Here is a 12,923-nt window from a genome sequence, read left to right as displayed (position 1 = left end):
GCCGTGGTAACAAGAGGCAGGTTTCTGAGCTAAGGGTTTGAATGTACCTCTTCACTTCCAGCGAGTTTCCCCTCCTCATGTGAAGAAGGCTAACTTTGGGAAGCTGGGCCAGCTCCTGAGTAGACTGGCCTTCAGCTCACTTGTGCTGTCACACCTTTCGGTAGCTCTCAGCCTCTGAGGAGGTGTCCCCCCACATACACTTCATACCACACCCCATTTCTACACAAGTTTTACGTTTTCATGTGCAAAACGAATCGCAGACGTGAGGGACCTTCATGGTAAACTGCATTCGGTATTGGTAACGCTGTTAGTGCCTGTCTCCGTTTTCTCAGAATGCAAACCAATTTTAAATTTTGTCCCACATGAGGAGTCCACTTACCAGAAGTTGGAGCCTGAGATGGTTTGGGCCAAGTCTAGGTTTCCCCAGAACTGAACTAAGACTCTAGGAAGTTCCAGCCCAAATAAAGAAAGCCCTCTGCTGCTCTTGGAGTTTCATTGCTAGTGAAGAACAACAACCCCCGCTCCCCCCCCCCCCACCGGGCTTCAAAACCGGTATTTTTAGTCTGTTTCTGAGCCGTTGAACTGGATTTTGCTTTCTAGAGCAGGTATGTTTTTAGCAACAGAAAATCGTTCTGTTTGGGTTTCTGTTTCAAATGAAGTATTACTCATGGAAAACTGGACTGTTTGAGGGTACAGCCTCAAGGGCCAGTGTGTAAGAAGAGTTTAAGTGTCTGTATCTGTATGAGGCATTCCCAAGCCTAGGGAGTTAGGATTTCCCCTGCAACCGTAGGACTGAGCTGAGCTGTCCACAAATAGAAAGTGGGTTTTGGTGTCTGTGCCCAGTTAGTCCACAATGGGTTTAGTATTCATACTGCAAAGTTCACTTTTTAGTTTGAATTAGGATACTGAGGCGAATATCAAAAATTCAGTCTTTATTATCAGTCTTTAGTATCAAAATCTATTTCTGGACTCTGGGTTGGGCTGGGTAACAGCTGTGTGTTAGATCCAATGTTTGTGATGAACAGAAGATCTCAATTATCTACAATTACCCAATGTATAGATTACCTAAAATATTTTCTAAATCACTTAATAAATCTGCCTTTGGGGTTATATATTTGTCATTTTTATGAAGCAAGCATACTGTCTGTGGTAGGCAGAATAACGGCCCCTCCCAAAGATGTCTGCATCCTAACCCCTGAACCTGAATATTTTAGGTCACCATGGCAAAGGGGAATGAAGGTTGCTAATCGGCTGACCTTAGATGGGAGGATTATCCTGGACCATCTGGGTCAGCCCAATGTGATCACGAGGGGCTTAAAAGTGGAAGAGGGAGGGGTGCCTGGGTGGCTCAGTCAGTTGGGCGTCTGCCTTCATCTCAGGTCATGATCCCAGGGTCCTGGGATTGAGCCCTGTATCAGGCTCCCTGCTCAGCAGTGAGCCTGCTTCTCCCTCTCCTCCCCCGCTCATGTTCTCTCTAGCTATCTCTATTGCTATCTCTCTCTCTCTCTCTCAAATAAACAAAGCCTTTTTAAAAAAAAAAAGTGGAAGAGGGAGGCAGGAGAGTCAGTGTCAAAGTGATACAATGTGGCAAGAGTCAGCTGGTCCTTGCTGGCTTTGAGGATAGAGGGAGGGAGCCTGAGCCAACGAATGCGGGGCAGCTTCTAGAATCCGGAAAGGTCGAGGAAATTTATTCTCCCCTAAAGCTTCTAGAAAAGAACACGGCTGCTGACATCTTCATTTTAGCCCCCTGAGACCTGTACCAGACTTCTGACCCCCAGAACCGTAAGGAAATAAATTTGTGTTGTTTTAAGCCACTAAGTTTGTGGCGATTTGTTAATAGCAGCAGTAGAAGGAAAAATTAAAATAGGTGCAGATCTCCAAGTATCTTGATTTAAGCTCTGCGTCATTCTGAGGTAACAAACCCTGAGTTGCGGTATCTTGTACTAAACTGTTACTTTTCAGACTATCCATCAAAACATTACCTGTTGAATGGACTCCTTCGGCACTGTTACCTCGTTTTCCACTTGGCCCATCGTTGTAGAACTGTGCATTCCAGTCTCAGTTTCCCTGGAGATCCCACCTGAGCAGAAAGAAGCATCTCTAATGGCATGTTGTCAGAGCCATTGATGAAGTTACCATAGGACTGGGCTAAAATGTTTGAGTCTGAACACTCAGGGGAAGTGAAACTTGAAAGCAAATTTAAATCAGTTTGAGAACAGACAGGAATTGGGAAGTGCATGATGTAGAGGGCGTGACATTTTGTGAGATCTAATGGTCTGTATATTGATTGCAGAAACGGTATTTTCACACGTTCCCTAACATGAAAAGTGATTGGATGGATTTCTACCCGAGTTCACTTGTACAGCTGCGCTGATTGGTTCAATAGCAACAGGATTTATGATTTTTGAAAGTGGTCAGCTCTTCTCCAGAGAGTGCCTCGGGATCTGGGCAAAGATCGGGGTTCTAATAGCAGTGTGTGAATGACCCGGCAGGACCTGGGTATCGGTGCCTGCTACCACAGGCTGCAGCAAGGAGAGCGTGTGTCCTTCCGAAAGTAGGCATGTGGCTACGCATGGGGGGGCCTTGGGAACGTCATGCTAAGTGAAAGAAGCCATCGCAAAAGACCACATACTGTGTGATTGCATTTATGTGAAATGTTGAGAACAGGCGCATCTGTAAAGGTAGGTGGTTGCCCTTGCACAAGGGGCTGGGGGAAGAGTAGCTGCTGGTGGATATCGCGTTTCCTTGGGGGATGATGAACGTGTTCTAAAATTGATGTGTGGTTTTTGGTTGTACTACGCTGACCGTACCCCACGTTATACTACACACTTTAAATGGATGAATTGTGTGGTATGTGAATTATATTTCAGTAGAGCTGTTACAAAAAAAAAAAAGTCGGCCTGTGAGGGAACTCCATGACACACAGCTTAACCATAGCAATATGGGGATTTGCTGGAGACAACTTCTGGGAGTGTCGTAGAGGTGTTGTATCTGTTTTCTGGCGTTGGAACTGCAAGAGGCAGAAGATGCTCCCACCTTGTTGCTGAACCTCATCTTTCTCGCATGTCAGTTTTAGGAATTGGTCTAACGATCAGTGATTTGGTGGTTTTATCAGACAATATCCGCTCATTTTTGGAGACTTCCATTTTTCCTTTTCTTACTGGGTGGGTCTGTGTTCCTGTGGGGATGATGGCCCGTTTGGTAAATGCGTGCCTGCGATGCAGTTCTGCTGCCGCAAGACAGCCGCGTGCACACGGGTCGGTCCTGCCACAGTTCTCCAGGTGTCTTTCAAGATTTTATTTATTTATTTATTTATTTGGGAGGGAGAGGGAGAGAGATGTGTGAGCAGGGGGAGTGGCAGAGGGGGAAGGAGAGGGAGAGGGAGGGAAAGTCTCTTGAGCAGACTCCCCGCTGAGCCTGGAGCCCTGAGATCATAAGCTGACCTGCAACCCAGAGTCTGCCCCTCAACTGACGGAGCCCACCCAAGTGCCCCTCAACGTGTCTTGTTCAAGTCCCATTCAGCACCATATGAATTGCTACACTGACAAGAATAAGGATTCTTTTCAGGGTGCATTTTCCTCAAATGACAAAACTAAGAGAACCGTCTGTCAGGGCCTCTAGAATATCCTTCTTCAGTTGGGCAAGTCGTGGAATTTAGGTACCATTCTGCCATCTTTTCGTGTTGGAGGATTTGCTGTAACCATCCTGCAGGTGTGGCTCTTCCCTAGTACATAGGGCTGTTGGGGAGGTCGTTGCTGCATGGACACAGAACATACAGGATGCTGGTATAAGTCAGCTTGCTCGCTGACTGCGGACCCAGCTTTCAGGCCCCTGCCACTAGAGGCATGGCCAGGGGCACCCACTGTCCCTCAGCCATCCTGGAGGCCCCCGTGGGCCTGAGGAGTTGGCAGCAGTATAGTGGTCACCCCCTGTGGTGGGCAGAGCGCCCGAGGCCAGAGCCACTGTCCCTGGGCCTCCAGCGTTGGACCTGTAGCCATGGGCCTCACCCCTTTTAGTCTGTCCCCGGGGCACCTTGGTGCTGTCTAGGGTACGAAGGAAAAGGGCTGAGTTAATCCTCAGGACCCAGGCAGTCAGTTAATTATTCAGTTTTATTGATTGCCTTCGTTTCCATTCACAAAATGTCGGCTGAAGGCATTGTGCCAGTTACTAGAGAAGAGGTTAAAGTGCATGACGATGGATACGCCTGTAATTTAACCAAGAAAAGAGAAGATAACCCTATGACTCTACAAAAATAAGTCTTTGGTAGGTGTGTGTAATGAAGGAGTGCTCTGGAGAGCAGAGTAAAAGGCCTTCGATGGGCTCCGGTGGTGCCTGTGCGCCCACAAGAGCCAGAGCGAAGACCCCAGAAGCACAGGACTGGCCAGGTGTCTAATCCAGCTGCAGTGTCGGATGCCCAGGGGGGCTTCTCACGAGAGGGGTTGCAAAGGCAGGGTAGAGCCAAGCTGCAGAGGATTTTATTTTATTTATTATTTTTTATTTTTTTAATTTTTTAAAAAGATTTTATTTATTTATTCGACAGAGATAGAGACAGCCAGCGAGAGAGGGAACACAAGCAGGGGGAGTGGGAGAGGAAGAAGCAGGCTCATAGCGGAGGAGCCTGATGTGGGGCTCGATCCCATAACGCCGGGATCACGCCCTGAGCCGAAGGCAGACGCTTAACCGCTGTGCCACCCAGGCGCCCTGCTGCAGAGGATTTTAAACGCAAGGAGTACTTGCAGGACACGGGTCCGCTCCTAGCAGTGTTACTGAACACCTGCTAAGGGCTGGACACTGCTAGGTGCTAAGCTTCAGGATAGCCCTGAAAGGTGGGTGTAGGCATTCTTATTTTATAGATGAAGAAACTGAGGCAGACCAAGTGCTCTGCCCCAGGTCACAGAGCTAGTAAATGCTAAATTGTGTTCCAGCTAACTATGCTAGGCTTGTCTTCTCTCTGGAGAGATGGAACTCTTGCATAAAATATGAAGGCAGTGTGGCATTCACTGTTAGATTGAGTCATAAGCAACTGCCATTTGCGTGGGTCAAAATGGTCAATACCAGCAACGTCCTGTGGTTCTATCCAGCAGTTGGGGCTCAGAGAAATGAGAAATCTCTTCCGCAGGAATAGTGAGCAGAGGTTTCATGGAGGAGGTGGGAACTGAACAAGGCCTTGGTGTAGACTCTGGATGGCTGGAAGTGAGAAAGTCAGGGAAGAGGGGTGGTGTGGAGGTCAGCCTGAGAGGCTGGCAGGTGACTTGGGGACGTCTGTCAGTGGATATGTAGATGGGCCTTGGGATCCCAGAGGTCCTGTGATCCATGCTTTGGGCCCTAAGGAGACTATTTTGTATTTGACGCATGGCTTTCTCGGTGGCTTTGGTTGTGAGTTCTGCTCATCTTGTCCCTGTGTGTGCTCTCTCTGCAGGAGACAGGGGAGCAGATTGCTATCAAGCAGTGCCGGCAGGAGCTCAGCCCCCGGAACCGAGAGCGCTGGTGCCTGGAGATCCAGATCATGAGGAGGTGAGGGCCCAGCTCACTAAGCCAAGACAGAGCTGCCATTGCTGGGGGACGAGAGGAGCCCGTGGGAGCTGCGGGGCCTTGGGGCATTGCAGTGAAATGGGGGGGGCGCGGGGAGGGGGGCGGGGAGAGCCCTCTGAGCTTCGGGATCTGGAGCGACAGCCCCACCTGCTGCATCTGGAAGAGAGTCCTAAATCCCAGTCACTCAAGCAGGATAACAGCTGACTTCTAGAGGAGTGGCCCTTAGTGTCCAACTCTGGGCCTTGTCAAGGGCTCTTGGTCAGTTTTATTTCTTACATTAAATAATTTAAAATAGCCACCACACTGACTTTTTCTTTGTCAGCAGAGATGCTTTTGTTCCCCCCTCCCATATTTCCAATTCCAAGCGGTAGGTGACACTCCATGGCTGTGAACCAGTGGCAGATACTTATTCCTCCAGTGTGGAGACAGGGACTGACAGTCCCTGGATGGATGCTGTCCTCCCAGGTAGTGAGGGGTTTAGGTAAGCATTTAGGTAAACTAGCAACCTAGTCGTTTTGCAAGACCTCAAACAGGTGCTCCCTCCATGAACCTCTTAAAAGGGAGGCATCACTTTGCGCACACACACACACACACACACACACACACACACCCACACACCCCCACCCCATCCCAGCTTGAATGGCCTGGGATTGGAAGTCGTCTACTTGCTGTACTTTTAGAAGCAGTTTCGAAGTACAGCGAGGACTTGATATGGGGCACTGTAAAGAAATTAAGTTGCATGTGAGGCACTCACGTCCTTGAGCTCATGGTGCTGAAAGTAGAGCTGGTTGGATGCTAACTGACCCGGCACCGAGGTAAGTAGCCCGTGCCTGACCTCTGTCCTTCTGCTTATTCTGGAGGGCCCTCGGTTAGTCCGGGCCTTTGTTGTAAAGCTTTGCTGAGACACGGACAGAGCAGGGAATGGGCTTGAGCCAGAGCCGGGGTTTTTCCCTCATTGCTGTCTCCTTCCTAGGCTGAACCACCCCAATGTGGTGGCTGCCCGGGACGTCCCCGAGGGGATGCAGAACTTGGCTCCCAATGACTTGCCCCTGTTGGCCATGGAGTACTGCCAGGGAGGAGATCTTCGAAAGGTGAGGCTTAAGGGTGGTGGACGCAGCCTGTCTGGGCAGACAGCAGTGGGGATGCCTCTCGCCCCTTTCCTCATCAGGAAGCTCAGGCAGCCGTGGTGACTTCAGTGGGCTTGCTTTTCCTTCTCAGATCCCCCTCGTCCATTCTCAGGGTGGGGCGACATACGTGATATGAATCAAGAGACTGAATCAGAAGCTCTTACGGGAAAGTCAGGGAAGGTCTCACTGTATGTATGTCCTGCGCTGTGATTACGAAAATGACAAGAAAAAGTCACCAGGTTTTAAGGACGGGGAAAGACTGGACCAGTTCCAAAACAAACTTTTCTTCCCTGGGCATGTTAGGGCCACCGCCGTCCTCCAGCGTCCGCGTCACCACTGCCTTTATTAGGAGGGGTTTTGTCCCCCAGATGTGGCAGTGCTGCAGACAGGGTCACAGAGCGGAGCAGGAAGGGAGCTGGCTTAGTAATCAGAGGACTGGGCTGATGTTCCAGAGCCACCTCTGACTCACCATCTGGGCGTTCGTCCCTCTAGTGCAGTCACTTCTCCTTGCCAGAGCGTATACTTCAGGGACAGTGTTGTCCGAAACAGGGTCATACAACCTGCTTTTATACTCGGCCTTGTTTGATTATCAGCATCCCCGTGACGCTGGTACAACAGGATTCCCGCGTGAAGGATGTAGCTCGTGGCCCAGGACGGTGAGGTGGATGACCAGGCCTCACGCAGCTGCAGTGGCAGAGCTGGGGTCACAGCCCATGGGAAGCCAACTGCGGGCCACCTCTCCACCTAGGACACTGAAGAGTGCCACGTAGTCGGAGGCAAAATAAAAGTTGTCTCTGGACAACTAAGTTGTTCTGTATTGAAAAAGAGGTGGTTCTGTTAGTGCACATCTCCCTGAACTCTTCACTCTAGAAGAAGGGCCACAGTATTATGGGGGGAGGGAGGTAAGATACCCAGGCATTTTTTTGTCTTGATATGGCAGTTTCCTGGACCCAGCATCATGTGCTGTTTCCATTACTTTTCTGACCCCTTCCGCCTTCTTTTTGTAAAGGAAACGTTCCACAAGGGTTGATCTGGTTGAGAGGCTTTCTCCTGCCATGGGAGATAGGCAGGTCATGGGAGTGCCATGGCAGGATGTGGACAGTCATTGGCATGACCTACACGCCGGGGACTGATAACGGATGAGAAATGGGGAACTTGATAATGCTTCAGTTTTCCTCTTTATTTTCCTAACCTTTGACAATCATCCGATTACTAAATGCAGTTGTTTAAAATGGGAGATAGAGTAATGTTGCTGCTAGAGTGGGTGGTTCTTAGAGGGCAGCGTGGGAGTTGGTGGGATATGACCAGATTATGGAGGGCTCGGAAGCCCGGCAGAGAACTTGAGACTTGATCTTGCAGGCAGCAGAGAGCCAGTCAGCCAGGGAGGAAGATGACACAAACTGCAACATGATTGACCTGGCATGGGGCGCAGGATGATCTGGGGGAGGCAGGAAGCCCTGCGCTCTAAGGGGCCTTTGTCCGTAGGGCCCCCCATCAGGGGTGGGCAGTGCAGGGAGGGTGCCGCTGCCCAGAGCGCCTGGGACCTCTGTTCTCTCTGTTCTCCAAATGAGGTAGCCTGTCTTTCCCTCCTCTCAAGAGTTCAAAGCCTGCTCCCCTGGGCACTGAGAGACAAGCTTGGCCAGCACATGAACAAATGTAGAAGCCAAAGCTGATTGAAAGAGTGAAGTCTGTATGCCCAGCTCAGGAAACAGGCTCTTCGATGTTCTTGGATATAAATATTAGTTAATGACTATAACCCTCTACTGGGAAGTTATTTTCTCCATTGTTTTCATTTGAGGCCAGCTGCCAGTAGCCTATTGAGCCAGGGCCAGGAGGGCAGAGAGGCCAAGTGTTTGAGCTCAGGCCTCAAATAGACATGGCTTCATATTCCAGGGCTGCCCTGGAGTGGCTGTGTGAGCAGACCTCATGGAACCCCTCCATTCTCAGGCTAGTCACCTGTGAGGTGTAAATCCTGACAGGACTTGCCTTGGTGGCAGTGGGAGGATGGATTAAATGAGACAACGTAGGTAGAGCTTTACTGAGCTCATCTGTGCCAAGATTTGCTGGGTTCCAGGCACGTAGTAAGTGCTCATTAAATATTCCCCACCGCCATCATCCCACTGGCCATGTTGGGGAGGTGGTCAGGGCACGGTGTTCAGTGAGTGCCTTCCACCCTGCCCTCTGCGGGACTCTCAAGAGCAGTGGTCCCGTTGTGGCACAGTGTGGCCTCTGGCCTGTCTCCTTTAGAACTGCAGCTCAGGAGAGCCTGAAAATCCCTCCTCTTAGAATGAACTCAGACACCTCCCCTGTGAGTACCTGAGCACTTCTGGCAGTTCTCCCTACTGCTTCCTCCCTCTCCCCCTTGGGCCAATTCCTGCCAGTCCTGCCCAGGCTGCCTGTTAGCCCGGGTCCCCAAAGCCCGGGGCTGGGGTGAGGCCTCAGATGACTTCAGCTGGGAGAACGCACTGTGGGCTTGGTGGTGATCGGGGACCGCTCGCTCTGATGCTTCTTTTCAACTTCTTGACAGTACCTGAACCAGTTTGAGAACTGCTGTGGCCTGCGGGAAGGAGCCGTCCTCACCCTGCTGAGTGACATTGGTAAACCCCAACCCTGGGAGTCAGGCCGTGCCCTCCAGGGAGTGTGTGGTGCCCCTGTGAGTCCTGGCGGAGCACAGAGGGGAGCTATTTTCGTCCACTGTTCCCTCCAGAGGGTGGGGTTGAGGGGGCACAGACAGAGTGGGGAGGTCAACAGGGGACTAGTCAGGCAGGTGCTGAACTCAAATAGATTTCCCTTCCTTCCGGACTAAGTCATGAAATGAATTATGGTGTATATAGAATAACAGATTTCCTTCCCATTAAAAAGCTCCACTCCCTACTTTCCTGGAATGGTCAGCAATGGAATAGGTTGTCATTTGAATGAATTTCATCCCTTGGCAACTAATTTTTCCACTTCCACATTGGCAGTTCTTTTGCCAGTTATAGGCATAGGAAAAACTGCTCCCGTTTAATCCTTTGGTGCTGTCAGTGTCCTCAGACGAGGGTGTCTGCCACTCTCTCTGAGAAGATCAGGGAAAAAAGTGACCTCAGATCACAGAGCTCAGATGCAATCTTCTGGACCCTGGTGCCTGCTCTGGGAGGGAGCATGGAGGGGGATCTCCGCAGGTCAGCACATGGCTCCAGCCTAGAGACAGACATTCAGAAGTGAGAGAGGGCCTGACCTAAGCCCCCCCCCCCCTTTGTTTAAATCTCCAAGGTTGTTGGTACAAGTTGCTAGTTTAAGATTTAAAGTCATCCAGAGCTTACCACTGAGTGTTTGCCCCCAGATGTGGGCACTGATACAGTTTTCATCCCTCTCCATTGCAAGCTCTTTGAAGCTACATGCTTTCTTCTTCTCATTTGCTCAAACTTTTTTCTTTTTTTTTTTTTTAGAAAAATGTCAAGTGTATAGAAAAGTTAGAAGAGTAGTGTAGTGAAACCCACATACACTGTTCAACTGGATTCACCAGTTGTTACCATTTTGCCGCATTTGTAAACCTGTGTTTTCTAACTCTTGTCCTGGAAGGACTGGTGGGCCTCCAGTCTCTAAAACACTTTGCCTCTTTAATGTGGGCCCACCTCTCCCTTACCCTGCACCACTTTTCACAGAGGGTGGGCAAGAAGGAAATGAAGGCAGGGAGAGTCCAGTAATGACATCAAGCTAGGATCCAAACAATCTGGCATAGAAAATTCCATCTCCGTCTCTTTCCCATGTCTTTGTCCTTTGGATGGAGCTCTCTGTGAGGACAAGTTGACACTGCACTAATTTTATCTGACTTGAATGGGCGTCCACCCCCAGCCAGGCTGATTCCTTCATGAGTTGGCCTGTGTGGGTCTATTGGAAAGGCCCTCTCTGTCTGCCTAGAGGGTTTAGTCCATAGGTTAAGAATCCCACCTGTTTCCCCTCACACTTTGCCACATGGGTCACCAAGCCAAATTTTCCTTAGACGATATTTGTCTTGTTACTCCAGTGGCCAGATTACTCATTTATTCTCTATTGAGCTGGGTTAAAGGCAGGTTAGTAGGTTGGGGAATATTCTTTTGTTCTTCATGGGAAACTTACTTTATTTCTCTCTGGTTAGAGCTTTAAGTCATTTTTTAAATGTTGTTCTCTCAGATATTTTTCTTTCACTGATGAGATTATTTGTGCATTCAGCGAATAGTTAAAGTCTTTATTGGCTGGAGTACACAGAACTTTCTACTTCCTCTTATAACTTTTACTTCCTCAAGTGATTCTCTAGTGATATTAATAGAGCTTCTACTGGTTGCGTCTTCTTTGGTCTGAGCACATTTTGTATCCAGTTACCAGGACTGGTGTGACAGCTTTCATATTACGTATTGAAGTCGTAGGCGTGTGTTGAAGTTATACGTAAGTCAGAATGATGAATGCTGCTCAACTCCCAAGTGCGTATGTAGTTCAGCTCTCCGATAGGTGGATGAACATTCAAATTCTTTAGGTCACTGCTTCCCTGTCTTCCCTCTTCGTGACCCTAAATTGGAAATAATGAGGCTTTGAAGTACTGCTACACTAGAATGAAATTCTTGAAGGCAGAGACTTGAGTCATTGCTGTATTTCCAGCATCTGGATAGTGGTATCTTATGTAGAAGCTTCTCTGTAAATATCTGTCCAGGGAATGACATAAATCCCAAAGGAAATTAAAATAAGTAAGGACCTATTAAAAAAAAATGCCCACAATATAATTAACACTCCCAGGTCACATACCCACTCCTCCATTTATTGGCATTGTGACTTTAGGCACGTTATCTAGTTTTTAAGAACATCTGTTTTGTTAGCTGTAGAATGAGACTATCACGCCCCTCATTGGAATCGTTACGAGGATCAAATGAGGTGATGTACGAAAAGCCGCCAGCACAGTGTTTCTGCTCCTAGCGTAATGTGTGGTCAGCACATGTTTGTTCCATTCTCGTTTCCTTCCCCCTCTGGATTTGGATTAATAGCATACCTTTTGAAAAACCTCAGTCACCCTGATTGGGGATCTGGTAAGCCAGGTGGCTGGCTGCGTTGTCGAAACTTCCCTTCCTGGAAACAGTTACCTTTCCGACCTGTTCCTGTGTCAGTCACTTTTTGGAGGCAGTCACATCCCCTGGTATTGTGGTCGTGGTGGAGGTTGTTGATAAGCTTCTATTTTACTTTCATTCCCGTTTCTGATTTGTGTACAAGGTTTATCAAATTTATTTCTTTTGCAAGGATCTCACCACTGAGCCAGAGTTCAAAAGCTTTTCTTGGAGCTCATCTAACATAACTCTTTTGTATTCTGAAACATTTCCTGAGCATATTTTGTTCCAGTTTGTTCTGAGTGCTGGCCTTGTGTTTCCTTTGTTGGCGTTGCCACTGCTGTTGTCTGCTGGGTCGACTTCAGATAAGCGGCAGAGCCACACCCTTGACCACTGGGTCCAGAATTCATTGCCTTCTCTTCTGGATTAAACCTGTTTTAGCATAACCTCTTCTGTGCCACTAATCTTGCAGAGTTGCCCACTCAGAGCAGCATCAAGGTAATAGGATTTTTCCAGAAGATATTACGAGTACATATGAGAAAATGAGCAGTTGCCTGGTGAGCATGTGTTGGGACAGACCTATTAGACAAATTCTTTTTTTTTTTAATTTAAGATTTTATTTATTTATTTGAGAGTGAGAGAGAGTGACACGAGTGGGGGATGGGGGGAAGGGCAGAGGGAGAGGGGCATGCCCAGGTACCCCTAGACGAATCTCTTATGCTGGTAAGAGATTCAGAGACAGGTGCGGAGGCAGCCGGAAATGATCTGGATTTCCACATAACCTAAAATAGCTCAAGGAAGTTACATTTAAGTGGACTCTATTTAAACAGTCTTGCTCATTATTCTTTGGAAAATATTGGAGTGTATTTCCTTCTGCCAGCAGAGGCGCAAACTCCTGAGCACTCAAGGTTGAGGGACAGACGGACACACTCTGGAGGCCCATGTCTCCACTGTCAGATGGGGACCTGCCTGTGCCCTGGCCAGGTGGGTGGTCCAGTTGTGTGATCTCATGGCCTTATCAGGTCTTAAGACTGAGTCGATCCTCCTTGATTGTCCTGATGGCCAGTTCACTGTGGGGACTGACCATCTTGTCCTCTGAACGTCCAGGAACCCCGCTCCCCATCTCATTTGTGCTCCATTCCGAGTCCCCATCTCTCTCTGTGTTGGAGCTGCCCCTTGCAGGCAGCAGTACGTCAACGTTAAAAAGCAGAGG

General features: G+C 48.9%; 1 protein-coding gene across 3 annotated transcripts in view; it reads left to right on the top strand.

Moving 5' to 3' along the window:
* Positions 1 to 12,923, top strand: part of IKBKB (inhibitor of nuclear factor kappa B kinase subunit beta) — a 65,674-nt gene that overhangs the window by 15,232 nt on the left and 37,519 nt on the right. For all 3 annotated transcript variants that reach the window (XM_034647802.1, XM_019798707.2, XM_034647801.1), the window contains 3 exons: positions 5,420 to 5,514; positions 6,506 to 6,623; positions 9,187 to 9,256. In XM_034647802.1, the coding sequence (XP_034503693.1) occupies positions 5,420 to 5,514; positions 6,506 to 6,623; positions 9,187 to 9,256 (283 nt within the window). The remainder of the gene's footprint in view (positions 1 to 5,419; positions 5,515 to 6,505; positions 6,624 to 9,186; positions 9,257 to 12,923) is intronic.

Source organism: Ailuropoda melanoleuca, chromosome 18 (genome assembly GCF_002007445.2).
Source record: "Ailuropoda melanoleuca isolate Jingjing chromosome 18, ASM200744v2, whole genome shotgun sequence".
In the NCBI taxonomy this organism is placed as follows: domain Eukaryota; kingdom Metazoa; phylum Chordata; class Mammalia; order Carnivora; family Ursidae; genus Ailuropoda; species Ailuropoda melanoleuca.
Note: the sequence above shows the minus strand (reverse complement) of the source record. Positions and strands in the feature narration are given on the sequence as shown.